Below are 27862 nucleotides of genomic sequence, written 5' to 3'. Positions count from 1 at the left end.
GACTGCACCCACTCCATAAGGGGAGGCATCGCAGGCCAATTGTAGGGATAAGGATAGATAAAAGTGTGTTAGAACTTCAGAATTTAGCAATGCATTTGTAGCTTTGTTAAATGCAACATCTCAGGCTTCAGTCCACTTCCACGTCTCGTTCTGCCCAAAGAATTTGCGAAGTGGTTTTAGCAGCGTGGCTAACTGTGAGATGAACTTTCCAAAATAGTTCAATAGTCCTAGAAACCAGCGCAGCTGGCTAACATTTTGAGGTGGGGGAACCTCCACAATAGCCTTAACTTTTGCAGGGGCCTTATGAAGACCCTCAGCGTCAATGATGTGTCCCAAATATTCAGCAGAGGGCTGGAAGAATTCACACTTGTCTTTGCGGACTTGTAGGCCATACTCTTCCAGTCTTTGTAGGGTAGCCTCTACATTCTTTAAGTGATCCTTTTCATTCCTTCCAGTGACCAGGATGTCATCCAGATAGCACTGAACTCCTGGCAAAACCACACAAGATCTGGTCCATAGCCCTGTGGAACAGGGTGGGAACAGACATTAAGGGTAGGCGACAGTATCGATAAAGCCCCTTATGAGTCACAATAGTCAACAGCTCTTGGGACCTTTCATCGATATGCATCTGTAAACACACTTGACTCAGATCAATCTTACTGAAGTTTTGTCACCCAGCCAGGCCCACGAAGAGGTCATCGATGCGGGGAAACGAGTATTGCTCTGCACACAACACTGTGTTGACAATGACCTTAAAATCACCACAAATCCGGAGGGAGCCATCTTTCTTCATGATTGGAATGATAGGAGTGGCCCATGGAGTATGGCTAACTGGTATTAGGACTCCATTGGTGACCAGGCACTCCAAATCCGCTTCAACTTTCGGCCTGATGGCATATGGCACAGTTCAGGCTCTCAGATATTTTGGTTGACTGTCAGGTTTCATGTTCAGTGTGACAGTGACTCCCTTCATACTTCCCAGATCCCCTCCAAAAACAGCAGCATGTTTCCTTAGTATAGTGGTCAGACCGGTTTCTTCTTTAGTCCTTTGGTGCACTTCTGCCCTGTTCAGCTGAATCTTCCCAAGCCAGGACCTACCCATTCAGGCTGGGTAACTACCTCTCACCAGAAACAGTGGCAATTTAGCAGCCTGTCCTTTGAGTTCCACCTTAACATCAATACTGCCCAACATGGGCACAGCTTCTCCCGTATACGTCTTCAGAACAGCTTTTGTTGCCTTAAACGGAAGATGCTGTAGCTTTTCTTTATACACAGCCTCAGAGACCAGTGAGAGGGCTGCCTCGGTGTCCGGGTTCCTTGCGTATAGGTTTGCCATCCAACAACGGGGTTACCCAGTATTCGTGTGAGCCCACTGCCAAAGACAAAACGTGGAGTGGCTCTTCTTCTTGCGATGAGGTGTCACCTTGGTCATCCTGGATCTGCTCTAGGGTATACGGGTTCCCCTTTTAGGTCGGCCAGAGCACAGGCCTCTTTTTCTTTTGTTTACAGGCACACTCAATGTGTCCCTTTTTGCCACAGTGTCGACACACCAGGTCCTTACACCATCATTGTGATGCCTTGTGACCCGGCTCACCACAGTGGCAACATTCCTGACTCTGCACAGTTTTGTGGGAAGGTTCTTGTGACATTTTATGCACCCTAGAGGATGCACCGATGGATTGCGCCTCCTTTGTAGCCAGTTCCATGGAGACGGCAATATCCACAGCCTTCGGTAAGGGAAGCTGAGCCTCTGTCAATAGGCTCTTCCGTATAGTTTCACTCTGCAAACCACACAGTAACCTGTCACGCAGGGCATCATTTAACATCTCCTTAAATTCACGGTGTTTTGCTCGCCTTTTTAAAGTTGCTACAAATTGTACAACTGTTTCCTCTTCTTTTTGGCCTCTTTTGTGGAACCTCTATCCTTCAGGAATTACCAGTGGTTTGCAGGAAAAATGGGACCCCAGGATTTCTGCAATGTCACTGTAAGATTTGGTCTCAGGCTTAACAGGGTGTAATAAGCTGTGTAGCAGGGAGTAGGTTTTAGCTCCCACAACACTTAAGAATATTGGCACCTTCTTCTCTGCTGTAATGTCATTTGCAAGAACAAAAAGATCAAAACGCTCAGTATACACATGCCACTGCACTACATTCTCCTCCAAAGGTTCCAGTGGCCCTTTAAGTGTAGCCATGGTTTTAGTTTCATGTTTCACAGTCAGTGCCAACAAGCCAGCACAGTCAGTGCAAACAAGCCAGTTCTTACCCCCTTCCAACAGCTGAAAGATTTTGGTAGGTTTTGTTTGTTTGTTTGTTTGCTTGCCTTGACTTCTACTTCCTTCTGTGGCTGGGGCAGCACAGGGATCCCATTCTCGTCGCCACTTTGTTGTATCCTTGGGGACAGCACTTTAGGAAGGAATCACTTGAGACGCAGAGAGCGGTGAGCCATGAAAGCAGCCATTTATTTTCCACACACTGAACTAACCAAACCAGCCCAAACTGGCTGGGCTATCCCCTAATAAGCTAACTCAGTTGCCATAGCAACAACAAGGTGCAATTAGCATGACAACCAAACACACAACAAGCCAGAAGAGTTGAAGGCAGCAGTGCTGAAGCAGAGCTGGGGAGCTGCAGCTGGAGCAGACCAGAACCGGGAGCTGGATCCGCACAAACCTGCTGCACCAACAGGGAGCCACGGCTGAGCTAGAGTAGGGAGCTGCAGGGACAGAGCGAGGACAGTGGATGCCGGCAACTAGTAACAAGGTAGCCGATCACAATGAGCAGCTCAGGAGAGCAAATTGGGGCCATGGACAGAGGGCCTAGCACAGGGAGATGTCACCAGACCGGAGGGCCTTGAAGACTGGACTCAGGAGAGAGGACGTCAATCTGATGTAGGGCCAATTGCTGGGGAGAAGGGTCCTGCCACCTAGAGCCTGAGGGTGTGTGGCCACTGCAAAAGCCAGTGTCTGACTTGGCAGTATCACCACAGCACAACTAGAGGCTGGCAGGGGGCCTGGGATGTGTGAGGAACACAAAGAGAACAGTTCTTAGGTCCCAGACATGGCTGTTTGTCAGGACGGGGTTCCTTGTTTCCTTGAACTTTCCCATGTATCCTTAATTTTCTTTCCGGTTTCAGAGTAGCAGCCCTGTTAGTCTGTACTTGCAAAAAGAAGAGGAGGATTTGTGGCACCTTAGAGACTAACCAATTTATTTGAGCATAAGCTTTTGTGAGCTACAGCTCACTTCATCGGATGCATTTAGTGGAAAATACAGTGAGGAAATTTATATACACACAGAACATGAAGGAAAAACAAACAAACAAACCTGTAAGGAGAGTGATCACTTAAAATGAGCTATTACCAGCAGGACAGCAGGGCGGAGGGGGAGGGGGATTTGTGTCCATTTATTCTTTTACGTAGAGACTGTGCAGGCATATCACATTGGTAGATGTGTAGATGTCCACACTATCAGAGGCTCGTTCACCTGCACATCCACCAATGTGATATACGCCATCATGTGCCAGCAATGCCCCTCTGCCATGTACATTGGCCAAACTGGACAGTCTCTAAAAGAATAAATGGACCCAAATCAGATGTCAAGAATTATAACAATCATAAACCAATCAGAGAACACTTCAATCTCTCTGGTCATGCGATTACAGACATGAAAGTTGCTATATTACACCAACAACAAAAAAACCCTTCAAAAACAGACTCCAACGAGAGACTGCTGAATTGGAATTAATTTGCAAACTGGATACAATTAACTTAGGCTTGAATAGAGACTCGGAATGGATGGGTCATTACACAAAGTAAAACTATTTCCCCATGTTTATTTCCCCCACCCCCGCCCACTGTTCCTCAGATGTTCTTGTTAACTGCTGGAAAGTTTTCACCCCCCTCCCCCCCAACCCCCACCCTTCTCTCCTGCTGGTAATAGCTCATCTTAAATGATCACTCTGCTTACAGGTTTTTTTTTTTCCTTCATGTTCTGTGTGTATATAAATTTCCTCACTGTATTTTCCACTAAATGCATCCGATGAAGTGAGCTGTAGCTCACAAAAGCTTATGCTCAAATAAACTGCTTAGTCCCTAAGGTGCCACAAGTATTCCTCTCCAATTTTCTTTCAGTCGCTGTTTAACACATTCTAGTTGGTTTGAAGTTAATGCAGTGATCAGTGGGTCAAAGAAGTGTCCGGTGTGAAGAGAGTACCCCAGAGTGGGGACACCCTAGCCCCTGTCCTAAGTGACCACGATGAGACTGGGGGTTCAGCCTTCCAGGAATCTTTGACTCAGCCATATCGCCATTACGAGGACTCTTCCAAACAGGAGAGTGGAAGGAGAGTCCTTGAGGTCAGGCAGGCCTCTGGGAAAAGGGAGTGGGAGTAGGGACTTGGACTCTTTCACTACCAGTTCCCTTGGGGTGACGCAAAAGCCAGGAAAGATCCCAACAATAGTTCCCCACTTACATTAGGGAACTGTTAGAAAATGATAGGTTGGATTTATAGTGACGTATAAACAGATGTGTAATTGGTGAAATCTTTCAAGAATTGATAAAAGCCAAAATGTCTAACTTTGGGGAGAACATAAGAACATAAGAATGGCCGTACTGGGTCAGACCAAAGGTCCATCCAGCCCAGTATCCTGTCTACTGACAGTGGCCAATGCCAGGTGCAACGGAGTGTGTGAACCTAACAGGTAATGATCAAATGATCTCTGTTCTGCCATCCATCTCCAGTCTGACAAACAAAGACTAGGGACACCATTCCTTACCCATCCTGGCTAATAGCCATGAATGGACTTAACCTCCATGAATTTATCCAGTTCTCTTTTAAACCCTGTTATAGTCCTAGCCTTCACAACCTCCTCCGACAAGGAGTTCCACGGGTTGACTGTGTGCTGAGTGAAGAAGAACTTCCTTTTCTTGGTTTTAAACCTGTTGCCCATTAATTTCATTTGGTGGACCCTAGTTTTTATATTATGGGAACAAGTAAATAACTTTTCCTTATTCATTGTCTCCACACCACTCATGATTTTATATACCTCTATCATACCCCCCCTTAGTCTCGTAGATACATAGATATTAAGGTCAGAAGGGACCATTATTATCGTCTAGTTTGAGCTCCTCCACAACGCAGGCCACAGAATCTCACCCACCCACTCCTGCAATAAACCTCTCATCTATGTCTGAGCTACTGAAGTCCTCAAATCATGGATTAAAGACTTCAAGTGCAGAGAATCCTCCAGCAAGTGACCCGTGCCCCATGCTACAGAGGAAGGCGAAAAACCCCCAGGGCCTCTTCCAATCTGCCCTGGAGGAAAATTCCTTCCCGACCCCCAATATGGTGATCAGCTGAACCCAGAGCATGTGGGCAAGATTCACCAACCAGATACCCAGGAAAGAATTCTCTGTAGTAACTCAGATCCCACCCCATCTAACATCCCATCACAGGCCATTGGGCCTATTTACCAAAGATCAATTAATTGCCAAAATCATGTTATTGCAACATACCATCTCCTCCATAAACTTATCGAGCTTAATCTTGAAGCCAGGTAGGTCTTTTGCCCCCACTGCTTCCCTTGGAAGGCTATTCCAGAACTTCACTTCTTTGATGGTTAGAAACCTTCGTCCAATTTCAAGTCTAAACTTCTCCTCTTTTCCAACCTGAAAAGTCCGAGCCTCTTTAATCTCTTCTCATATGGGAGCTGTTCCAAACCCCTAATCATTTTAGTTACCCTTCTCTGAACCTTTTCTAATGCCAGTATATCCTTTCTGAGTTGAGGAGATCACATCTGTATGCAGTATTGAAGATGTGGGCACACCATGGATTTATATAAGGCAATAAAATATTCTCCGTCTTATTCTTTCTCCCTTTTTTAATGATTCCTAACATCCTGTTAGCTGATGTTATGAAGATGGCTCCGTTTTGGGAATCTCTCTAACGTCCTCAGCCATGAAAACTGAAGGAAAGAATTCATTTAGTTTCTCCATAATGACTTTATCATCTTTAAATGCTCCTTTTGTATCTCAATTGTCATGGGGTCCCACTGGTTGTTTAAGAGGCTTCCTGCTTCTGATGTACTTAAAAACGTTTTGTTCTTAACTTTTAAGTTTTTGGCTAGCTGTTCTTCAACTCCTTTTTGGCTTTTCTTATTACATTTTTACACTTAATTTGGCAGTGTTTATGGTCCTTTCTATATACCTCACTAGGATTTGACTTCCACTTTTTAAAAGATGCCTTTTCATATTTCACTGTTTGTTTTACATGGTTCTTAAGCTCTTGTTTAGTTCTTTTACTGTGTTTTTTCATTAGGGGTAATTTAATTGTGGAAGTCTTGTTTACTCCTTCACATTACACAAGAACCAGGGATGACTGAAGGAAATTAATAGGCTGCAGGCTAAGATATTCAGGGATTCAACCCCATGATCTGGGAATCCCTGGCATCTGATTGCCTATGCTTGGACTGGAGAACAGGAGATGGATCCCTCAAGAACAGCCTGTTCTGTTCTTTCAGTGTGAAGATTGGTATTGGTCACCGTCAGAAGACAAGATACTGGACTAGATGGACCATTGGTCTGACCAGCATGGCTGTTTTTATGTTCTTATCTTAGTCTTCTTTTTCTTCTCTGGGTGGTGCTCCTTGTAGTCGATGGGGCCCACATGCCTCACTACATCAAAGAGTCCCTGCCAATGAACCAATCATCTGAAGAGCAAGCTTGGTTGTAACCATAACACACAATCACCCAGACGGAACACTCACAGCTAGACCCCTTTATTATCGGCCTTCTCTTGTACCTGCTGTGCATTTAGCAAAATTCTTCGAGCAAACACTCACAAAGTCTCGAGGCAATTTCTTAATTGAAGAATTTATTGGTCTATGTTCATTACCTGAGGACTTCCGAGACAGCAGTTCAAAGGGCGAAAACTTGAAGCCTTGAGGCACCTCCCTGATTGGTTAAAGGAGGTTGGGGAGGAGTTGATCGTAATGTTCGGAATCTGAGGCTACAGAATTCAATAATGTCTCCAGAACAGTTCCTTGAAATCACTCTACCAACCCATCGGTTTGGAGATGGTAGATCAACATTCTGAATGTCTTCACCCTCAGTAGTCCTTGATCTCTAAGGATTTATTGGGGTATTACCACCCAGAAAAGGACTTTCATAAGGTAATTCACTCGTTTTGCTCATACTCAGGGTGATGGGATTCTGCCTAGGGGGAAATAAACCTCTCCGGATGCCTTTGTCATCGAACCATGCCTGCGGTCTTTCTTTCTGAATAACATCAAGGACTGCTGAATTAGTAGGTTGCCTTACCTGCCAACACTGATAATTTTGGAGCTCCAAGGAGAGAAGCACTGAACAGTGTTACAGAGGCAACAACATTCCAGGTCTTAACAATTCCGGATGACACTCTGAGTCCAGGGATGAACAATTCTACTGTCTGGGGCAAGTCAGTGATTGTTTTGCCTCCTGCACAAAGTATTGTCACTGTCTCAGTCACTAGGGTTCCACCACTTCTCCATTCACCACGGAGAGTTGTTCATAGACATGGCTAAGGATAAGATTAAGTCATAGAAGTCACAGATTCTGTGACTTTCGGAGACCTCTGTGACATTTACCACTTCAGCCCTGGGGCAGCGGGTGGAGGCTCCTGAGCTCTCAGTCGCCATGTGTGGCCAAGGAACCAGCAGCTTTGAGCCACCTCTGGCGGTGGGGGTATGTGGCACTCCAAGTGGCTCTTGGCCGTGTGGGGACCCAGATCTCTGAGCTGCCACTGGCAGTGGGAGCCGTGGAGCTCTCTCACATGGGCTGCAGCAGGGGCTCTGGACCTCTGAGGTGCTGGGGCTGCAGTGGGGGCCACAGAGCTCTTATCTGCAGTGGCAGTAGGTGCTGGACCGTCACCCGTCCTGAAGTGTGGCTCAGGCTGTCATACTCCTGATGAGGCTTTAATCTTCCCCATTTCAGTCTCCCCCGCAGACCCTCGTGACCTGTTGGTGACTTTTACTAAAACTATCTGTGACAAAAAACCTTAGTGATGACTATTCAACTGGTCTGCCCCTCTTCCTGAAAAAAATTGTGTTGTGGGCCAGGATATCCCTCCCCGGGTGAACGCATTCTGGATGCTGTCGAGGGTTGTGGTGAATGCAGGCCCATGGACCGATTCAGGCAGTCCGATTCAAAACATAGAGAATCCCTCTAGGCAAAACCTTAAGTTACAAAAAGATACAAAAAACAGGAATACACATGTCCTCCAGGACAGTGAATTTCCAAGCCAAAACAAAGAAATCCAAAAGCATTTTCTAGCTAGATTTCTTACTAACTGTACAGGAGTTGAAGGGCTTGCATCCTTGATCTGTTCCCAGCAACGGTATCACACAGACAGACAAAGGCTTTCCCCCCCTCCAGATTTGAAAGTACCTTGTCCCTCATTGGTCATTTTGGGTCAGGTGCCAGCGAGGTTACCTTAGCTTCTTAACCCTTTTCTGGTGAAAGGATTTTCCTTCTGCTAGGAGTACAACTCGTAAGAACTGCACAGTCAAGGAAGGCTGACTTTTTTTACAGATTGTTTGTGAGCATACTCTTCCTCCATGCCAGGGGTAACTGGGGAACCATGGCGCTCACAGAACTTCTGGTCTTCCTCCCAAACTGCATCCCACTTAGTGCTGGTTCACATACTCTCTGACAATTTGACAGTTCCCTGATGGACACTGCAGGCCTGAGGAGATATCGTCTCTTGTGTCTGCAGAACTTTGCGTGAACTTTGTGTCTGCAGAACTTCTGCAGGTGTATTTGACTACTTTGTCACGAAGCTCTTTCGTTTTGACCCCATAAATGATAGGGTTGAGCATGGGAGGGATGAGGAGATAGAGGTCAGCTAAGATGATATGAACATAGGGTGCGATGCCTTGACCAAAGTAGTGTGTAAGAATGGAGAAGAAGGTAGGGGTATAATATGTCAGCATCACACAGATGTGGGCTGTGCAAGTGTTAAGGGCTTTCTGGTGGGCTTTATGAGAGGAGATTCTGAGGACGGCCCTGATGATCAGACCATACGACAGGGCAATGAACGTCAGGTCAAACCCATTGATTACAAACATTAGCACAAAACCATATATCCTGCTGACTCTGATGTCCCCACACACCATCTTCACCATAGCTATGTACTCGCATTGTGTGTGGGGGATAATGCGGTTGGCACAGAATGTCTGCTGACTGAGGAGCAGGGGCAGGGGCAGAATGAAGAGAACAGCTCTTATGAAACCTACAAGCCCTAGCTTAGCTATTTGTGCATTGCTGAGGATGGTGGCATATCTCAGAGGGTTACATATGGCAACGTAGCGATCGAAGGCCATTGTCACGAGGGTGGATGAGTGCATCACAGAAATCGTGTGGAGGAAGAACATCTGGGTGAGGCAGCCAGCCACAGTAATGCCTTTCAAATTGAACCAAAATATGCCCAGTGCCTTTGGCACAACAAAGGTAGGTGTGGCAATGTCTGTAAGTGCCAGCATGCAGAGCAGGAGGTACATCGGCTTCTGCAGAGTCTGTTCCTTACCTACAACAGACAGAAGCGTGACATTTCCCAACAGGCTGATAATGTAGAATGTAAAGAAAGGGATGGAAATCCAGATGTGGGCAGCCTCCAGGCCAGGGATGCCCGTTAGGATGAAAGTTGAAGTGTCAGAGTGGGTGAAGTTGAAAGGTGCCATGAAGCAGTTGATGCATCGATATGACTCAGAAATGCTCAAGGTGCCTGTAAAGGGAGAAAAGCACAGCAAGGGGGTTCTTATTTGTAAAAAATAATATGGTAAATATGTTATAGTTATGAACATTCTCGGAGTCTTCTTGAGTGAGGAGTGAAGAACTACCGACGATGTCACTCCCTACTTTCCATAGATCTAGAATACGGAGGGAACCGTTTGTTTCAAAACTTGGTTTCCAGACTCGTTTGTGGGAAGATTACAGACTCCCCAAAATGGAGTCCAGAGTTATGTGGCCTGGTCACATGGCCTTTTAGAGTCATAGCATCCACTACGTATAGTCTGTCTGAAGCATTCTCAGGGAGGCTCACCAGGTGGGAGATAAGTTTCTCTAAAGGCCTATTGTTTCCCCCAAAGTCTCATTGCCCTGAATAGGCCCTTCCCAACCATCTATCTAGACTGACATCAAGTTCCCTAGTGGGCGTTACTCACTTGTAACTACATTTGAAATACAGGGAAGTCATCAAAATTCAGAACTTTTGACCAAAATCATCAATACATACAAATAGGATAACCATATTCAGAAAGTCATAACTTTTCCAATAACATCTTACATGACCCATCTTGCATAAACTGTATCATAATTATGCTATAATCATATCATCATATCATCATATCACAATGAACAATATGGGGTACATTGTTACAAAAATATCAAATGTTATTTCTACCAATGAAATGCCTGAAGTTAGAGAACAACAACAAATGGAAACAAAACTGAGTAAAACTTGTGACACCCAGATTGTAGTTCTGTGGCTTGCCATGGGAAAGAGACTCTGAATCTCGCCAAACACACTCTGTACCATGAAAGGTCCCAAAGTTGGCCTTGGACCAACAATCACAAAGAAAAAAATAATTTCAACAGCACTGCCCACCTGTCCACCTACATGCTGCTTTGCAACCCTGTGATGTTCCCCTCTGGTGTTATCTGGACTGGTGATCTGGTTGGTCACCCCAGTCCTTAGCTTTGGTAGCCAGCCTTACCCTGCTCAGCTGTGAGAACCCCACTCCTGGGCTGTTCACGCTCAGTCTTGGACATGTAAACTGCTCTTTGGATTATGCAACCGAATGACACTAGCCAATATCTCCTTTCCCAGACACAACCTTACTCTTGCAGTGTGCAGGTGTGCCCGCAGGGCACTCCAAGCTTATGTGAGTTTGTCAGTTTAAGAAAGAAATGGAAATGCCCCAGGCTTGTTATCCCAAGGGGAGTCTCTTACACGCTTCAAACCAAACACACTGCTTCAGGTAGAATAAACAACAAATGTATTAAGTACAAAGATAGAATTTAAGTGATATTCAGTGATAGGCAAAAAGTCAGAGTGGTTACCAAAAGAAAAGGAAATGTAAGCACACTGTCTAAACTCTCAATCCTATTAGACTGGGCAACATCTAGATTAAGGATTTTTCTCACCCCACTGAATATTGCAGTCCTTAATATACAAGTTTCCTGTGTAAACCTGGGCCAATCTCCCCTGTTGGAGTCTTGTCTTCTCAGTGGGGGCAGGAGAAGGGCCCAGTATGTGTCCGCTCTGTCTGTTTTATAGCCTCAATCCATGTGCTTGGGGGGCACAAGTCCAGGCATGTCTGGGGGGCATTGCTGAGTCTCTCCAAGCAAGGTTGAGCAATTCCCTCTGTGGGGCTTCGTGCACGTGAGTCATTGCATTGGAGCTCCCTTGCTGGACAAGGGCTCTTGATGGGTTGTTTGACACCCTGCCCGGGGATTGGTCACTTTCCTTGCTGTTGCCTCTGGAGAGCTAATATCTGATTTATTCCCCAATTTACAGCATGTTTTAGTGACCACCATACAACACCATAATCATAACTCCATATTCATTAATGATACACATGTATGGATAGAGGCATGATTTCAACAGATCATAACCTTTCCCTGATACCTTACAAGGCATGTTTTCTATGTAAAATCATGTTTATATGAAAATGAGGACTATGGCGGTTACAGTATGCTCCCCGGTGATAGAGAATGTCTCACCTCCCCCCTTAGTTTGCTACAAGAGGGTTAGCCACCGACTAGCTCAAAGGCAGGGTGTGTTATCGCTCTCTTGGCACCCAGCCTTCAAGGCCATGAGGCGGTGTCATAAATATAAAGTGAAGGGGAAAACTCCTCTCACCTGTAAAGGGTTAAGAAGCTAAAGGTAACCTCGCTGGCACCTGACCAAAATGACCAATGAGGAGACAAGATACTTTCAAAAGCTGGGAGGAGGGAGAGGAACAAAGGGTCTCAGTCTGTCTATATGCTGTCTTTGCCAGGGATAGACCAGGAATGGAGTCTTAGAACTTTTAGTAAGTAATCTAGCGAGGTACGTGTTAGATTATGTTTTCTTTAAATGGCTGAGAAAAGAATTGTGCTGAATAGAATAACTATTCCTGTCTGTGTATCTTTTTTGTAACTTAAGGTTTTGCCTAGAGGGGTTCTCTATGTTTTGAATCTAATTACCCTGTAAGGTATCTCCCATCCTGATTTTACAGAGGTGATTTCTTTACTTCTATTTACTTCTATTTTTATTAAAAGTCTCCTTGTAAGAAAAATGAATATTTTTTCATTGTTCTCAGATCCAAGGGTTTGGGTCTGTGGTCACCTATACAAATTGGTGAGGCTTTTTAACCAACATTTCCCAGGAAAGGTGGGGTGCAAGTGTTGGGAGGATTGCTCATTGTTCTTAAGATCCAAGGGTCTGGGTCTGTAGTCACCTAGGCAAATTGGTGAGGCTTTTTACCAAACCTTGTCCAGGAAGTGGGGTGCAAGGTTTTGGGAAGTATTTTGGGGGGAAAGAATATTTTGTACCTTGGGGAAGTTTTGACCTAAGCTGGTAAAGATAAGCTAAGGAGGTTTTCATGCAGGTCCCCACATCTGTACCCTAGCATTCAGAGTGGGGAAGGAACCTTGACAGGTGGTGTGCCTCAGTTTCCCCATTCAGACACTGCAAACCAGGTTTCTATGCTATGATCAGATTTAAATCTGTTTGCAGCTATTAACTATGAACTAGACTTACCATAAGGTTTAACATCAGTCATCAAATTCTTATCCCAAAACTTTACATTCATACCTTTTTTTGAATCACAGGCATTGGAGCTGCAACTAGATGTAAAGAGACACAGATATTTTCCAAAAAAAGTATCAGAAATAGCATCCTGAAAAACTGGGACCTGGATTGGGGTACCCTCCGTCACCCCTTCCTCTGTCCCTGAGAAGTAAGCTGTGGGACTGCTCCCCTCCAGGAAGCCAGTTACACAGTTCCCTCTCAAAACCTGAGTCACTGGCTGTCAGGGTTCCCTCCCCACCCTGAGCTCTGGGGTACAGATGTGGGGTCCCGCATGAAACACCCCCTAAGCGTATTTCTACCAGCATAGGTGAAAAATTCCCCAAAGGCACAAATCATTTCCTTGTCCTTGGATGGTATTGCTACCACCACCAAGTGATTTAGACAAAAATCCAGGAAAAAAGGGCCACTTTGAGCCCTTGTTTCCCCAAAATATTCCCCGGAAAGCCCTTCACCCCTTTCCTGGGGAGGCTTGAGAAAAATATACTAGCCAATTGGTTACAAAGTGAGCACAGAGGAAACCCCTGGCTTTTTAGGACCCTGAAAATCAATCAGGTTCTGAAAAGGAGAACTTTTTTTTTTTTTTTAAGTAAAAGAATCACACCTGGAAAATCAGGATGGAAGGTAACTTTACAGAGTAAATAAAAAAGTAAAACACAGAGGATTCCCGACTGGGCTCAGCTTCAAAGTTACAAAAAACAAGAATAAAACTTCCTCTTAGCATATGGAAAATTCACAATCTAAAACAAAAGATAACAAAGGCATTTCCCTGCCTTTACTTACAATTTCTGTAATTGTAATGTATCATTTCAGGTATCTTTTCAGGAGATGATTTACCAGCTTGGTCTCTGTCTCTCTCTGTGTCCAGAGAGGGGACACACAAAGAGAGCACAGATAAAAACTCTTCCCCCCCACTCCAGATTTGAAAGTATCTTCTTCCCTTATTGGTCCAGTTGGCCAGGTGCCAACCAGGTTATCTGACCTTCTTAACCCCTTACAGGTAAAGGGACTCTGTACCTCTGGACAGGAGGGATTTTATGTTACCGCATACATCAAGGTTGTTACCCTTCCCTTTATATTTATGACACAGTCTGTGTACCTGGGTTCCCAGATGCTGATGCAGCCTTCCTTCTAGTGTCCTCGGCATTATGCCCCAAGTGACGAGTGGGGAGACATTCCTCTACCCCCACTATTCCTTCCCCAGTTTCCTCCTCTGGGCCCCCTCCTAAGACACATTTCTGTGTGCTCCATAGGAAGTGATCTTTCCTTTGTTCAGCTGCAAAACTCTACCAGTTAACAGCTGAGACAGTTTCCTTACTCACTGACAACATCTCCCCTGCCTCTGTGCCTGAGGGCATGTTGCCTAGTCTCAGCCCCCTCCCATAATTGGAAGCATCCTGCTTCCGTGTGTTACAGAGTGACAGGAATCCTCACTCACCTCAGTGGTTTCTGAGATTCCCTGCCCCTTCTCTAGGCTCTCCTCTGGGACACATTTATCTATGCTCCCTAGAGTTTGTCTCTGGTTCAGCTGTGACCTGCTGGAAGCTAACAACCTGGACAGTTCTCTCCCTGGCAGGTATTACACCCCATCCCTTCCTGATGTGATGTTTCCTCCAGCTTGAGTGCACGAGTTGTTCTAAACCACCCTCCCGCCTGGAAGCATGTGGCTTCCCCCTGTTGCAGAAGAATCAAGGAGACTCTCTCCCATTCTATCAGCAGTTCCTGAGAACTTACCCTTTCCTTCACCGGTCCCAGGATAAAACTCACTCCTGCGGCAGGCAAATACTTTAAGCTGAGCTGCACAGAAAAAACATGATCACGGAGCAGGTCGACAAAGAGGTGTTCCATTACTCCACAGTCCAAACACTTTCCAGACCTTCCCACACCACAAGGATTTTACCTAGTGGTATAAGGAATCTGCTTTCGCCCACCCTCACAATCTCTGCCGTGTGGCCAGGTAGCACCCTGGCCTTTGGGACCACATTCCGCTGAACCAGAGAGATATGAGCTCCTGTATCCCTCTGCCTCAAGTACTCCCTGCCATCCATTTGGAGAGCGTTAACATGCTCCATGTCTGGTTCTGCAGAGGCTAATCTCCTAAAACCAATATGATTGGTTTCAGTTGCTTGGGGAGTTTCTGGGGTGAGGACAGCAGAACTAACATGAACTATTGGTTGCCTGCTTCCTCCTAGCACAGGCCATTTATTCCTCAAGTGATCAGTGGAATTACACTGACAGCACCTTTTGAGCTCTTCTGCTTTTACAGGAGATTTGGGATGGGGGTTAGAGGAATGTTTTTGGTAAGAGAATGTTTAGGCTTCCATCCCCCTACTGTCTTCCCAGGGGCAAAATGGGACACTCCCTTCCCACCAGTTGTCAACCCCTCTTTCTGTGGCCTGCCCTCAATAGACACCTGAGTCTAATCGAAGTCATCAGCTAAAAATGCCATCTCAGCCCCAGACTTTACATCTTTGTCCCACAGACACTGCTTTACTTCAGCCGTACTTAGTAAATGCTCTTGAGCAACAAGTCCAAGTATTTCTTCAAAACTTGCCACCTCTTTACCCCTCACCCATTTTCCCAAAAAATCTTTCACATTCTTTAAATATTCCCCATTACTCATCCCAATAACCCTCTTAAGATTCCTAAATTTAACTCTCTCTATTTCAGGGGTAATCTAAAAACTTCGCAAAACAGTATCTTTAAATTTACAGTAGTCTCTAAAGCATCTTCGTTAGGCATTCCATTGAAATCATTTGGAGCTTTGCCAGTGAATTTTGCAATCAGGGTAGGGGCTCTCTTACAAGCAGGGATTTTATGTATCACATACAGCCTCTCGAAGGCAGTCAGATATTCAGCAATATTGTACTCCTGACTGTCTGCAGGACATGAGTGTTCCCATTTGTGGATTTTTGGAGTGATGGGAGTCATTGGGGTCAGGGGCCTCTGGTTCTGCTTCTCTATGAAGTCCAGTTGGTGTTTTCACCCTCTCACTTTCTCTCTCTCTCTTTTTTGCTCTTTGTCTTCCATAGCCCTGCTGTGCAGCTTCCTCCCCGGCTGCCTCTTCCTCCATAGCCCCTTGGTGTGCAGCCTCCTCTTCTTTGACCTCATTGCTGCCTGCCACGTTTGAAACTTGCCGTAGCTTCCCTTCTCTGCTGCTTCCAGTTTTGCCAGCTCTAGTTTTGTAGCTCCAGCGTTGGTAGTCATTTTTTTGCTTTCTTGTGCTTAATTCCCTCATTGAACTTAAACAAACAGAAAATGACATAACAGTGCCTCCTCCTGACTGTCCTTAGCCACTGCACCTTCTCACAGGATGAAGGATGGTCCAGATGAGGATGGTGTCAGAGACAACCTGCTACAGTGTGGTCCACTTTACATTCCAGGCTGAGACACCTCCCGGACGCAGGAGGGCTCATGATGCCTCTTTGGGCTGTGCATTGGGGAGGACGTCCATTCCCCATTTTGCAGAATTTCAGGACTCTGAGTCACTCTGATCTGGATACTGCATGCCACAGAACATCAGGGTTGGAAGGGACCTTAGGAGGTCATCACAGTGTCCCGCTGTCCCACCCCCAGCCCCCACACACTGTGTGTTTCTGGACTTCCCCCAATAACATTTGCAACACCACCTCTAAGCCAGAAACCTGCTTTTAATTTGACTGCCTTCTTGTTTTTCATCCTCTCCAGAAACAGAGATGCGGGGGCTCAGAGAGAGCAGACCCCTCTCCCCCCTTGAAAAAAATGTTATACTATTTGTTTTGAAGGTTTAAGCCTGTGAGTTGGAGATATCAGCAACTTTTCTTTCAGTTCTTCTTGGGTCCTAAGAAGCTCACCCGTCCTTAGAGGCCACAGGAGAGCTCCACATGAAGTCACTGGAGACTCAGCGCTGATTTAAATCAGGGCATTTATTTAAGTCACTACATGTGGATTTAGGGGGAACTCCTGGATCCGTTGGGAATTTGGCCTTTGATCTCAAAGGGGACCAGATTCACCCTGAGTGTTTAACTTTGGGCTCCCGGCTGTGAAAATCACGGCTTTGGGTCCTGCTGCAGAAAGTGCGATTCTGTTAGGGTGCTGAAAGAGTCTGAAGGAAACCCCCAGTTCATGGGGTGCTCTGAGACCGGGAATGAAAGTTGGGAATTTCAAAACACAGGGGCCCTGATTTTGCTCTCAGAGAGGACAGTGTCAATCTGGAGTGACCCAGTGAAGACAGAATGTGAGAGCAGAATATTGCCAGTGTGTGGCCCATTCTCGTTGTGAACTCTCTGGTTCACAGGTACCCACTGCAGAGGCTTTGGCTGCATTTCCTAACAGGGCAGTGACATTGCTGAACTGGAAAAATAGAGCGAACCAGAGGAAAAACCACACAGCACCAAAAAAAAAAAAAAAAAAAAAAGGAAGTTACTGACACAGATAGAAGGAAACAGTAAGAGAAAAGGAACTAAATTTAAAACACAATATTTGTCTAAACTCTTTCCAATACATTTATAGTTCCAATTTGACCAGGTAAATCCCTTGGTGTTTCCGAGAGTACTAAAAACTCAGCACTAACCTTACTGCAGAAACAGGCAAGTCACCGCAATCCTGCTCAGCAGAGAAGGGAAATCTCCTTATGGCTACTGCAAGGCAGAGGCTGGAGAATCAGTGTGTGAATGTCACATGGCTGACACTTCACATGCTGCGCAGCGACCTTTATGATCCCCCTGAACACTCCCCGCGAACTGTCAGGTTGGCCAGGACTCCCATAGAATTCCCTGGACTCTGTGAGCAGCGGGAAAAGCAGAAAATAGACCATAGAGAACGTCAGCCTAAGAGCCCCCCTGGGAGTGAAGAAATGATTTGCCAATAACAGGGGCTCAGATTTACAGAGCAAAATGCAGTTTGCGAACGGTTCAGTGCAGCACATGGAGATAGATTTCTTTCCTGTGTGTAGTGCACTTCCACCTGCACTCACTGGGAACGCTGCCACAAGATTGGGGGCCAAAAACACATTTCACTTGATGGTAGCATTGTACCACTGCACACCACCCATGCAGCTGTAATAGCCATTCCATTGGCCTCTGAAAAATCAGTGCCACTCTGTCGCAGCCAAATGACATGATCCTGAATTAATGCAAGCTGAAATGCGTGTAAAAGGCTTTCTTCTCATAGGATTCTGACATCAATGGTAGTTGCCAGTGGCCCTTGGGAGGTGCTAACTTGTTTTATGTCTGACAGCTACCAACTGTTTTAATGGTTAATCTACTCTCTGCATCAGGGAGGCATCACATTTCACTTCTTTGTTGACCTTTCACAGATTGGTGCAGAAATGGGTTATGATATCCTGGGTCAGAGCTAGTCCAACGGGACTTCTCCACTGACTGCGTGATTACTTCCTCTCTTCCCGTACTACAATGACCGTGCTTCGGTGAGAACATGGTGATACAGGAATCAAAGAACTGCTACATGTGGCTCTCCTGTTTGGGCTACTGTCCTTAGCCCCATACTTGCGTCATAGATGCCTTGCGGCCAAATTTGAGGTCCAGAGGGTATAAGACGGATGGGTTGTCACCCCTGGGGTGCAGTCTGGGAGCCATGAGAACTGCTGCACCCCTCTAACCACCCAACTGGGCTGGCCCTGTTTCACACTGCTTTGCTGGTGATTCAGTCTCTCCAGGCCCTGTGATCACCAACACTAGAGCAGATGGTGCCACACAATGAAACAGAGCTACCTGAGAGTTTAGCGAACCTCCTAAGTATAAACAGCAGACCCCAGCCGATTTCTCGGTTTTGTTTCCAATTTTTGTTGAAAGTTATATACATAACTTCAGACATTTCACTGGTGGAAAGAACCACCGATCTTTGCACCTCAGCTGCTTCAATCTCCCACCATATCCTGGACCCGCTGTCTGAACTCTCCTTCCCCATCCCAGGCTGCCTTGCTTCCAACATCATGCTGGTTGCCAGTGTCTTCTCCATACACCTCAGTCACCTGTGGATTCCACAACCTCCGAGCTGCCCCACGCTCCCCACAACTCTTCTTCTGCAGGGGGTGAGATGACTCCCATCAAACCGGCTCCCTTGGCAGGGAGGAGTGACATACTGGTCAGAAATCTACACACAGGCCTCAAATGCCGAGGAACCTATGCTGCTTCTCTTATTGCACCTATACACAGTACATGGTGCTTCAAGGACTGCTGCTCAGGAAAAACTCACAGGCTGAGAATTATGCACATTATATAATGAGAGCGGGCAACTCTGGGACATGTGAGGGACTAGATCAATACAGCTGCCACATGCAGGCACCACTGGTAGCTGACTGACACAGTGGGCCAGTGTGAGACAGATGTTAAACCCAGGATGCTCTGGGACGATTTGCTAGCCAGCTCTGTTAGTTATGAATGGTGAGGGTTGTACATTCATCCTTAGTGCAAAGATTTTATGGGGTGTGTGAAGGTTCCTTCCCCACTCTGAACTCTAGGGTACAGATGTGGGGACCTGCATGAAAACCTCCTAAGCTTACTTTTACCAGCTTAGATTAAAACTTCCCCAAGGTACAAAATTATTTTACCCTTGGATTTCCACTGCCACCACCAAAATTTATCTGGGTTTACTGGGAAACACAGTTTGGACATGTCTTTCCCCCCAAAATCCTCCTAACCCTTGCACCCCACTTCCTGGGAAGGTTTGGTAAAAATCCTCACCAATTTGAATAGGTGACCACAGACCCAAACCCTGGGATCTTAGAACAATGAAAAAACATTCAGTTTTCTTACAAGAAGACTTTTAATAGAAGTAAAGGAATCACCTCTGTAAAATCGGAATGGTAGATACCTTACAGGGTAATTACATTCAAAACATAGAGAATCCCTCTCGGTAAAACATTAAGTTAAAAAAAAAAACACACAGACAGGAATAGTCATTCTATTCAGCACAGCTCTTTTCTCATCCATTTAAAGAAAACATTATCTTACACATACCGAGGTAGATTACTTACTAAAAGTTCTAAGATTCCATTCCTGTTCTATCCCTGGCAAAAGCAGCATACAGACAGACCCAGACCCTTTGTTTTTCTCCCTCTTGCCAGCTTTTGAAAGTATCTTGTCTCCTCATTGATCATTTTGGCCAGGTGACAGCGAGGTTACCTTTAGCTTCTTAACCCTTTACAGGTGAGAGGATTTTTCCTCTGTCCAGGCGGGATTTTAAAGGCGTTTACCCTTCCCTTTACATTTATGACAGGGCGAAGTTATTATTTTTCTCACCTAAATCTTTTTTGCATGCAGCGCCTTATGGGATCCCTCAGGTTCATGAAATACCCACAGAGTGCACATTTTCCAAGGCAGAGCTGTCACCTGAGAATTATGGTTAACTTCAACATACTCATAAATAGAAAATTGTTCTAATGCTTAATTAACTCTCACCATTTAAAATGTACACTTTATTTCCAATCAGAAATTCTTTAACTCCAATTTCCAGCCATTGGATTGTGTTACACATCTCAGAGTAACAGCCATGTTAGTCTGTCTCCGCAAAAAGAAAAGGAGGACTGTGGCATCTTAGAGACTAACAAATTTATTTGAGCATAAGCTTTTGTGAGCTACAGCTCCCTTCATCGCAAAAGCTTATAGCAAAAGCTTATGCTCAAATGAATTTGTTAGTCGCTAAGGTGTCACAAGTCCTCCTTTTCTTTTTGCTTTTACACTTCAGTATGCTAGCCTGAAAAGCCTATTATTCAATACTAGTTCACAGTGTATATCGTTTCCGACAGTTATCAAGTCACCCCTTAACCATCTTGATTAAACTAAACAGATTCAAATCTTTGAATCTATCACAATAAGGCATGTTTTCTAATTTGTACTAATTCTTGTGACCCCTCTCTGAAAACTCTTCCGTAGATAAACATCCAGTTTTAACTGGGGACACCACAACTAGACAGAGGATTCAAGAAGCAGCCACACCAGTGCCAAATACAAAGGTAAAATAACTTCTCTAACTCTCCTTGAGATTCCAGTTTTTACCATCCAAGGACCACATTGGCTCTTTCGGCCACAAGGCCACACTGGAAATTCATGTTTAGCTAATTATTCCTTCTTACAGATTGCTCTGAATCAGTGACCTGTCTTCTTTATTATTTACAATCCCCCAATTTTTTGTCATCTGCAAACGTCATTGAGATTCAGGCATGAGAAGGGTTAGCAGCTGAGTTGCTGACACATGTTTCTTCTTACATTTGTCTGTTAACATCTGTAACTTATGCCTCAGACAAAGCTGGGTGCCTGCAAGAAAGTGTCTCACCAAAAGAAACAAGGAAGGTGTCAGGGTTCCCTCCCCACTCTGAATTCTTAGGTACAGTTGTGGGGACCAGCATGAAAGCCCCCCTAAGCTTATTTTAGATTAAACCTGGTACGCTGCCAATACCAAGCATTTTAACAAAGAATCAGGGAAGATCCCACTTGGAGACGTCTTTCCCCAAAATATCCCCCGAAGCCCTTACACCCCCTTTCCTGGGAGGCTTGAGAATAAACAAGATGAGCACAAACCAGCCTTGATTTTTAAGACCCAAAAAAACCCATCAGATTCTTCAAAAACAGAACTTTATTAGAAGAACAAAAACAGATAAGAGAACAACTCTGTAAGATCAGAATGGAAAATAATCTCACAGACAGTCAGATTCAAAACATAGAGAATCCCTCTATGCAAAACCTTAAGTTACAAAAAGACACAAAAACAGGAATATAATTCCTCCAGCACAGCGAATTTCAGAAGCCAAAACAAAGAAAACCTAATGCATTTTCTAGCTAGATTACTTACTAACTTTACAGGAGTTCGAGGGCTTGCATCCTTGATCTGTGCCCGGCAAAGGTATCACACAGACAGACAAGCCTTTCCCCCCCCTCCAGATTTGAAAGTATCTTGTCCCCACATTGGTCATTTTGGATCAGGTGCCAGCCAGGCTACCTTAGCTTCTTAACCCTTTACAGGTGAAAGGATTTTGCCTCTGGCCAGGAGGGATTTTATAGCACTGTATGCAGAAAGGTGCTTATTCTTCCCTTTATATTTATGACAGGAGGTAACAGAGGTGCAGACCTGTTGCCCTAAACAGCAATAGCCTTGTGGCCTTCCTGCCCATTCTGTTGAGCACAAAGTCTCACTTAGCCCATGGCCTCAACTACCTCTTGTTGCAATGAGTTCCTCAGTTTAATTAGGCATTGAGTCAAGAGAGCACTCTTTTTTTATTGGTTTTGAATTTGCCATGTTTCACTTTAATTGAATGTCCTCTTGATCTTGTGTTAGGAGACATGGAGAACACATTCTCAATCTACTCTCTACCAGGCAGTATTTTATAGATTTTCACATCTCCCCTCTAATTGATCTTCTTTGTAAGGTAACAATCCCAGTCTTTTTCAACTTCCATTATGCTGCCCATTCACCTGGCTTGGTTAGCTCTCTCTGAGGACTTCTCTGGACTTGATTAGGACCTAAATAATCTTGTGCCACCTGCATATGTTGCCACATCACTGCTCAACACCCCCTTTCTAGATTGGTAATAAGTATTAAATATTTGCTATACAGTTTGTTATAAATTGTGTAAACCCCCCACCCCTCTCCCACCACCCACTGGCTGTCCTTCACAGGCACCTTGATCATTTCTGACCCTGACTGACACATGAACCACCTCATGGCAGTTTTCAACCTCACACACTTTGACGCTTCAGCATTCTTTCTAATGGGCATCCCTGACTTGGAAGCTGCTCACGTCTGGATTTCCGTCCCTTTCTCTATTTTCTACTTTATGGGCCTGCTGGGAAATTTCACGCTTCTCTATGTTATAGCCAAGGAGGAGACTCTGCACAAGCCGATGTACCTGCCGCTCTCCATGCTGGCACTCACAGAAATCGGCACATCTACTTCCGTCATGCCAAATTCAATGTGCATATTTTGGTTCAATTTGAAAGGTATTACTGTGGGTGGCTGCCTCACGCAGATGTTCTTCATTCACGTGGCTTCTGTGACACATTCAGCCCCCCTCATGACAATGACCTTTGATCGCTGTGTCGCCATATGTCACCCTCTGAGATATGCCACTGCCATCACCAACGCATGAATAGCTAAGCTAGGGCTAGTGGGTTTGATAAGAGCTGTTCTCTTCCTTCTTCCCATGCCCCTGCTCCTGAGCAGGCAGCCATTCTGTGCCAACCACATTATCCCACATACGTGCTGTGACCACATGGCCCTGGTGAAGATGTTGTGTGGCGACATTACAGTCAACAGGATGTATGGTTTGGTAATAGCATTTGTAATCATCATGTTAGACCTGACACTTATTGCCCTTTCCTATGGTCTGTTCATCAGGGCTGTCCTCAGAGTATCCTCCAAGAAAGCCCACCAGAAATCTTCCAGCACTTGCACAGACCATATCGGTGTGATGAAGATGTCTTACCCTTCCTTCCTCTTCTCCACTGTGACATACCAGTTTGGTCAGGGAATTGCTCTCCATGTTCACATCATCTTGACCAGCCTATATTACCTCCTTCTCTCCATGTTCAATCCTATCATTTATGGGGCCAAAACCTTCGAGCTTCGTGAGAAGTTGCGTAAGTACACTTGCAAAATATGATTACCCGGTGCCACTGATTTTAAGCCTTCGTGACAAGAGGGTGAAAGTATATCTTGTTAATCAAGGGTGCTCTTTTCTCCTTTGGCTGAGCTCAGCACTGTGGAAGTTCAAGTCTGAGAAGCTCCTCACACCTAACCTCTTATCACTGTATCACCAAGTACTGATCTCTCTGCTGCTAAGTTTCCACTTTCTCACCATCAGCTGATCTCTCTCAGTGTCATCTATCAGCCCTCAGCCCCAGAAACCCTGTCACTTGTTCTTTCCATGACTTTCAAACCAACAGAAGATACGGTAGTTTTCTGAAGCAAGGTGGCTTTCCATTATACCCTGTTTGAACCGGTATCTTGTTCAGTTTGACAAACTGAAGCCATGCTTTCTGATAGCCAAAGACAATAAAGTAAGGACAGTGCTGAAATATACCTGATTTTTCTACGTCCAGTCCTTCTTGAAGCCTGGAGGATAAACTCAGTGTTACGGTTGGAAAATGTTAATACAGGAAAGGTGCTGCAGGAATTGAGGGCATTCTAGTAGAGCTTCTTGGTGAGAGTTTTGAAATGATGTGTTTCTGAGAACTGGACCACATTACTCTGAATTTGAGGGCAGTTTGTGAAACAGATGAAACAGAGATTGTCACTATATGTCCAGGTGATTGAATCGCTTGCCTTCCTGAGTCTTTCACAAGCTAGATTGGCTGATGTCTCATTTTTGCATCTATACAATTGTACAAAATCTGTTATGAAGAGTCTGCACCAATGAAAGAATGATTGCACTGCTTACTGCTGATATGTATGACCAGAAGCAGAAGCATCCTACTTCCAGTGAAGACACCGAGGAGGAAATGTTGCCTTTTAGGGACTAACAGTAACAATATAATGAAACTCAGAATATGCACATTGAGCTAGCATCATTGAATGTATTTAGAAATAAATAATATAATAATGTTATTGTTGTTTTTACGCAACATAAGTTTTGGGCTCCCTTGGGCAAGACAATTTTTAACAACATAATTTGCTATTTTTTCTTTAAAACACCAGCCACCCATCAATCAGGATTCAATACAAATACTGGGGGTTTGATTTTCAATTTGATTGTCATCTCATAGATTTGTAGATTATGTGGAAAAACTCCTTCTGGGGCTTTTAGCTTCTTGTCTTTTCTAAATCAGATCTATGGGTGGTATCTAACAAAACGTTTCATTTGTTACTTGATGTATAGACCATTGCATTTATTATAAAAAACCCCTTTGTTTCAAGAAAGAGATTGCGCTACGTTTAGGTTAGTTTTTAAGTTATTTGGGGCTATTAAAGCAGTAAAATGCGGCAAACCTGATGCAGTAGCTCAAGCTGAGCTGGAGGCAGAGCAGCAGCAGCCATAAAAAGAAAGGTCCAGAGAAGGATCCCTGAAGGCAGAACTGGGCTGAGGCCACAGATGCAGCACTCAGCCATGTTGTATCCTTGGGAGCAGCAGTTGAGGAAGAAATCACTTGAGACACAGAGAGCTGTGAGCCATGAAAGCAGCCATTTATTTTCCACACCCTGAACTAACCAAACCAGCCCAAACTGGCTGGGCTACCCCCTAATAATCTAACTCAGTTGCCATAGCAACAACAAGCTGCTATTACCATGACAACCAAATACACAACATATTCCTCCCCCCTTTATAAGAACATTTCCTAAATAAAACAAACACTAAACTGGAGAAGAAAGGTAGACTGCCTCCATTCCCGGCTAAACCCCAGGGATTATTTTGCCCCATAACCCTGGGTTCACCCTAGCTAAAGATCCAGCCATTGGAGTGTTGTCTCCTTGCTGATTTCAAAGCTTGTTTCATTGTCTGCACAAATCTTTCAGCTAATCCATTGGTCGATGGATGATATGGTGCTGTAGTGATGTGGTGTATCCCATTTGCTTCATAAACTTTTGAAACTCCTGAGAGATGAACTGTGGTCTGTTGTCACTCGCAAGTTGTTCTGGCAGAACAAAACGACTAAAGAGTCCCCGTAGTTTTTGGATAGTACTCTCTGCAGTAGTGGACTGCATTCTGGAGACTTCTGGCCATTTAGAATGGGCATCTACCACCACTAAGGACATGCTTCCTTCAAGGGGGCCAGCAAAGTCAACATGAATACATTGACATGGGTTTTCAGGCCAGTCCCTGGTTGTAGGGGTACCCACTGGGGTGCATTCCTGACACCCTGACATGACATACAAGCTCTTGCTTTCTCTTCAATAGCACTGTCCAATCCAGGCCACCAGAAATAGCTTCGTGCAATTTCCTTCATGCGCACTATTCCACAGTGACCAGAATGTAGCTGTTCTAACATCTGTGATCTCAGTGGTGGTGGGATAATGACACGTCTCCCCCACAATAAACAACCAGATTGGATCGATAACTCCGTCCTCCAGGACATGTAGGTAACAAGGTCCGATGAGACCGGAGAGGTTTCGTTGAGATTTTCCATGCATCACGAGGTCCATAACTTGGGACAATACTGGGTCAATGCGAGTTGCCTTCTTTATCTGAGTAGCAGTGATGGGTGTATTCTCTACGTGTTCAAAGTGGAAGACTTCCTTTTGGGCAGTATCTTGATGTTTGACTGGCAAAGGTAACCTTGAGAGACCATCCACATTGCCGAGCAGAGTGGATTTCTGATATTTGATTTCATATGTGTGCGCTGAAAGTAACAATGGCCAATGTTGCATACAACTAGCAGCTAATGGGGGAATGCCTGGATAGGGTCCAAAAATTGACGTCAGAGGGCGATGGTCAGCAAGAAGAGTAAAGTTCCACAAAAACAGGTCCTGATGAAACTTCTGAATTCCAAAAATGATTCCCAATGCCTCACGTTCAATTTGGGCATAGTTAGTTTCTCCTTTGCTTAGAGTGCGTGAAGCAAAGGCAACAGGTCTCTCTTCTCCCAAAGGCATAATGTTTGACACGACTGCACCCACTCCATAAGGGGAGGCATCGCAGGCCAATTGTAGGGATAAGGATAGATCAAAGTGTGTTAGAACTTCAGAATTTAGCAATGCATTTTTAGCTTTGTTAAATGCAACATCTCAGGCTTCAGTCCACTTCCAGGTCTCGTTCTGCCCAAGGAATTTACGAAGTGGTTTTAGCAGTGTGGCTAACTGTGAGATGAACTTTCCAAAATAGTTCAATAGTCCTAGAAACCAGCGCAGCTGGCTAACATTTTGAGGTGGGGGAACCTCCACAATAGCCTTAACTTTTGCAGGGGCCTTATGAAGACCCTCAGCGTCAATGATGTGTCCCAAATATTCAGCAGAGGGCTGGAAGAATTCACACTTGTCTTTGCGGACTTGTAGGCCATACTCTTCCAGTCTTTGTAGGGTAGCCTCTAAATTCTTTAAGTGATCCTTTTCATTCCTTCCAGTGACCAGGATGTCATCCAGATAGCACTGAACTCCTGGCAAGCCACACAAGATCTGGTCCATAGCCCTGTGGAACAGGGTGGGAACAGACATTAAGGGTAGGCGACAGTATCGATAAAGCCCCTTATGAGTCACAATAGTCAACAGCTCTTGGGACCTTTCACCGATATGCATCTGTAAACACACTTGACTCAGATCAATCTTACTGAAGTTTTGTCACCCAGCCAGGCCCACGAAGAGGTCATCGATGCGGGGAAACGGGTATTGCTCTGCACACAACACTGTGTTGACAATGACCTTATAATCACCACAAATCCGGAGGGAGCCATCTTTCTTCATGATTGGAATGATAGGAGTGGCCCATGGAGTATGGCTAACTGGTATTAGGACTCCATTGGTGACCAGGCACTCCAAATCCGCTTCAACTTTCGGCCTGATGGCATATGGCACAGTTCAGGCTCTCAGATATTTTGGTTGACTGTCAGGTTTCATGTTCAGTGTGACAGTGATTCCCTTCATACTTCCCAGATCCTCTCCAAAAACAGCAGCATGTTTCCTTAGTAGAGCGGTCAGACCGGTTTCTTCTTTAGTCCTTTGGTGCACTTCTGCCCTGTTCAGCTGAATCTTCCCAAGCCAGGACCTACCCATTCAGGCTGGGTAACTACCTCTCACCAGAAACAGTGGCAATTTAGCAGCCTGTCCTTTGAGTTCCACCTTAACATCAATACTGCCCAACATGGGCACAGCTTCTCCCGTATACGTCTTCAGAACAGCTTTTGTTGCCTTAAACGGAAAATGCTGTAGCTTTTCTTTATACACAGCCTCAGAGACCAGTGAGAGGGCTGCCTCGGTGTCCAGTTCCTTGCGTATAGGTTTGCCATCCAACAACGGGGTTACCCAGTATTCATGTGAGCCCACTGCCAAAGACAAAACGTGGAGTGGCTCTTCTTCTTGTGATGAGGTGTCACCTTGGTCATCCTGGATCTGCTCTAGGGTATACGGGTTCCCCTTTTAGGTCGGCCAGAGCACAGGCCTCTTTTTCTTTTGTTTACA

The 27862-nt window shown here is 45.1% G+C and overlaps 1 protein-coding gene across 1 annotated transcript; it reads right to left on the bottom strand.

Moving 5' to 3' along the window:
• Positions 1–8403: 8403 nt before the first annotated feature.
• On the bottom strand, positions 8404–26932 carry LOC125636349 (olfactory receptor 52P1-like). Its single transcript, XM_075125599.1, has 2 exons — positions 24743–26932; positions 8404–9751 (listed from the first exon to the last, which is right to left on the bottom strand). The coding sequence occupies exon 2, from the start codon at positions 9705–9707 to the stop codon at positions 8655–8657; it is 1053 nt and encodes a 350-aa protein (XP_074981700.1). The 5' UTR covers positions 9708–9751; positions 24743–26932; the 3' UTR covers positions 8404–8654.
• Positions 26933–27862: the final 930 nt, after the last annotated feature.

The sequence above is a fragment of the Caretta caretta genome, chromosome 1 (assembly GCF_965140235.1).
Source record: "Caretta caretta isolate rCarCar2 chromosome 1, rCarCar1.hap1, whole genome shotgun sequence".
NCBI lineage: Eukaryota > Metazoa > Chordata > Testudines > Cheloniidae > Caretta > Caretta caretta.
The sequence above is the reverse complement of the archived record's forward strand: the minus strand, read 5'-3'. Positions and strand labels throughout refer to the sequence as shown.

Bases quoted from the DNA above. Each gene is read 5' to 3' on its own strand.
- LOC125636349 (XM_075125599.1), bottom strand. From the start codon at position 9,707: ATGGCACCTTTCAACTTCACCCACTCTGACACTTCAACTTTCATCCTA.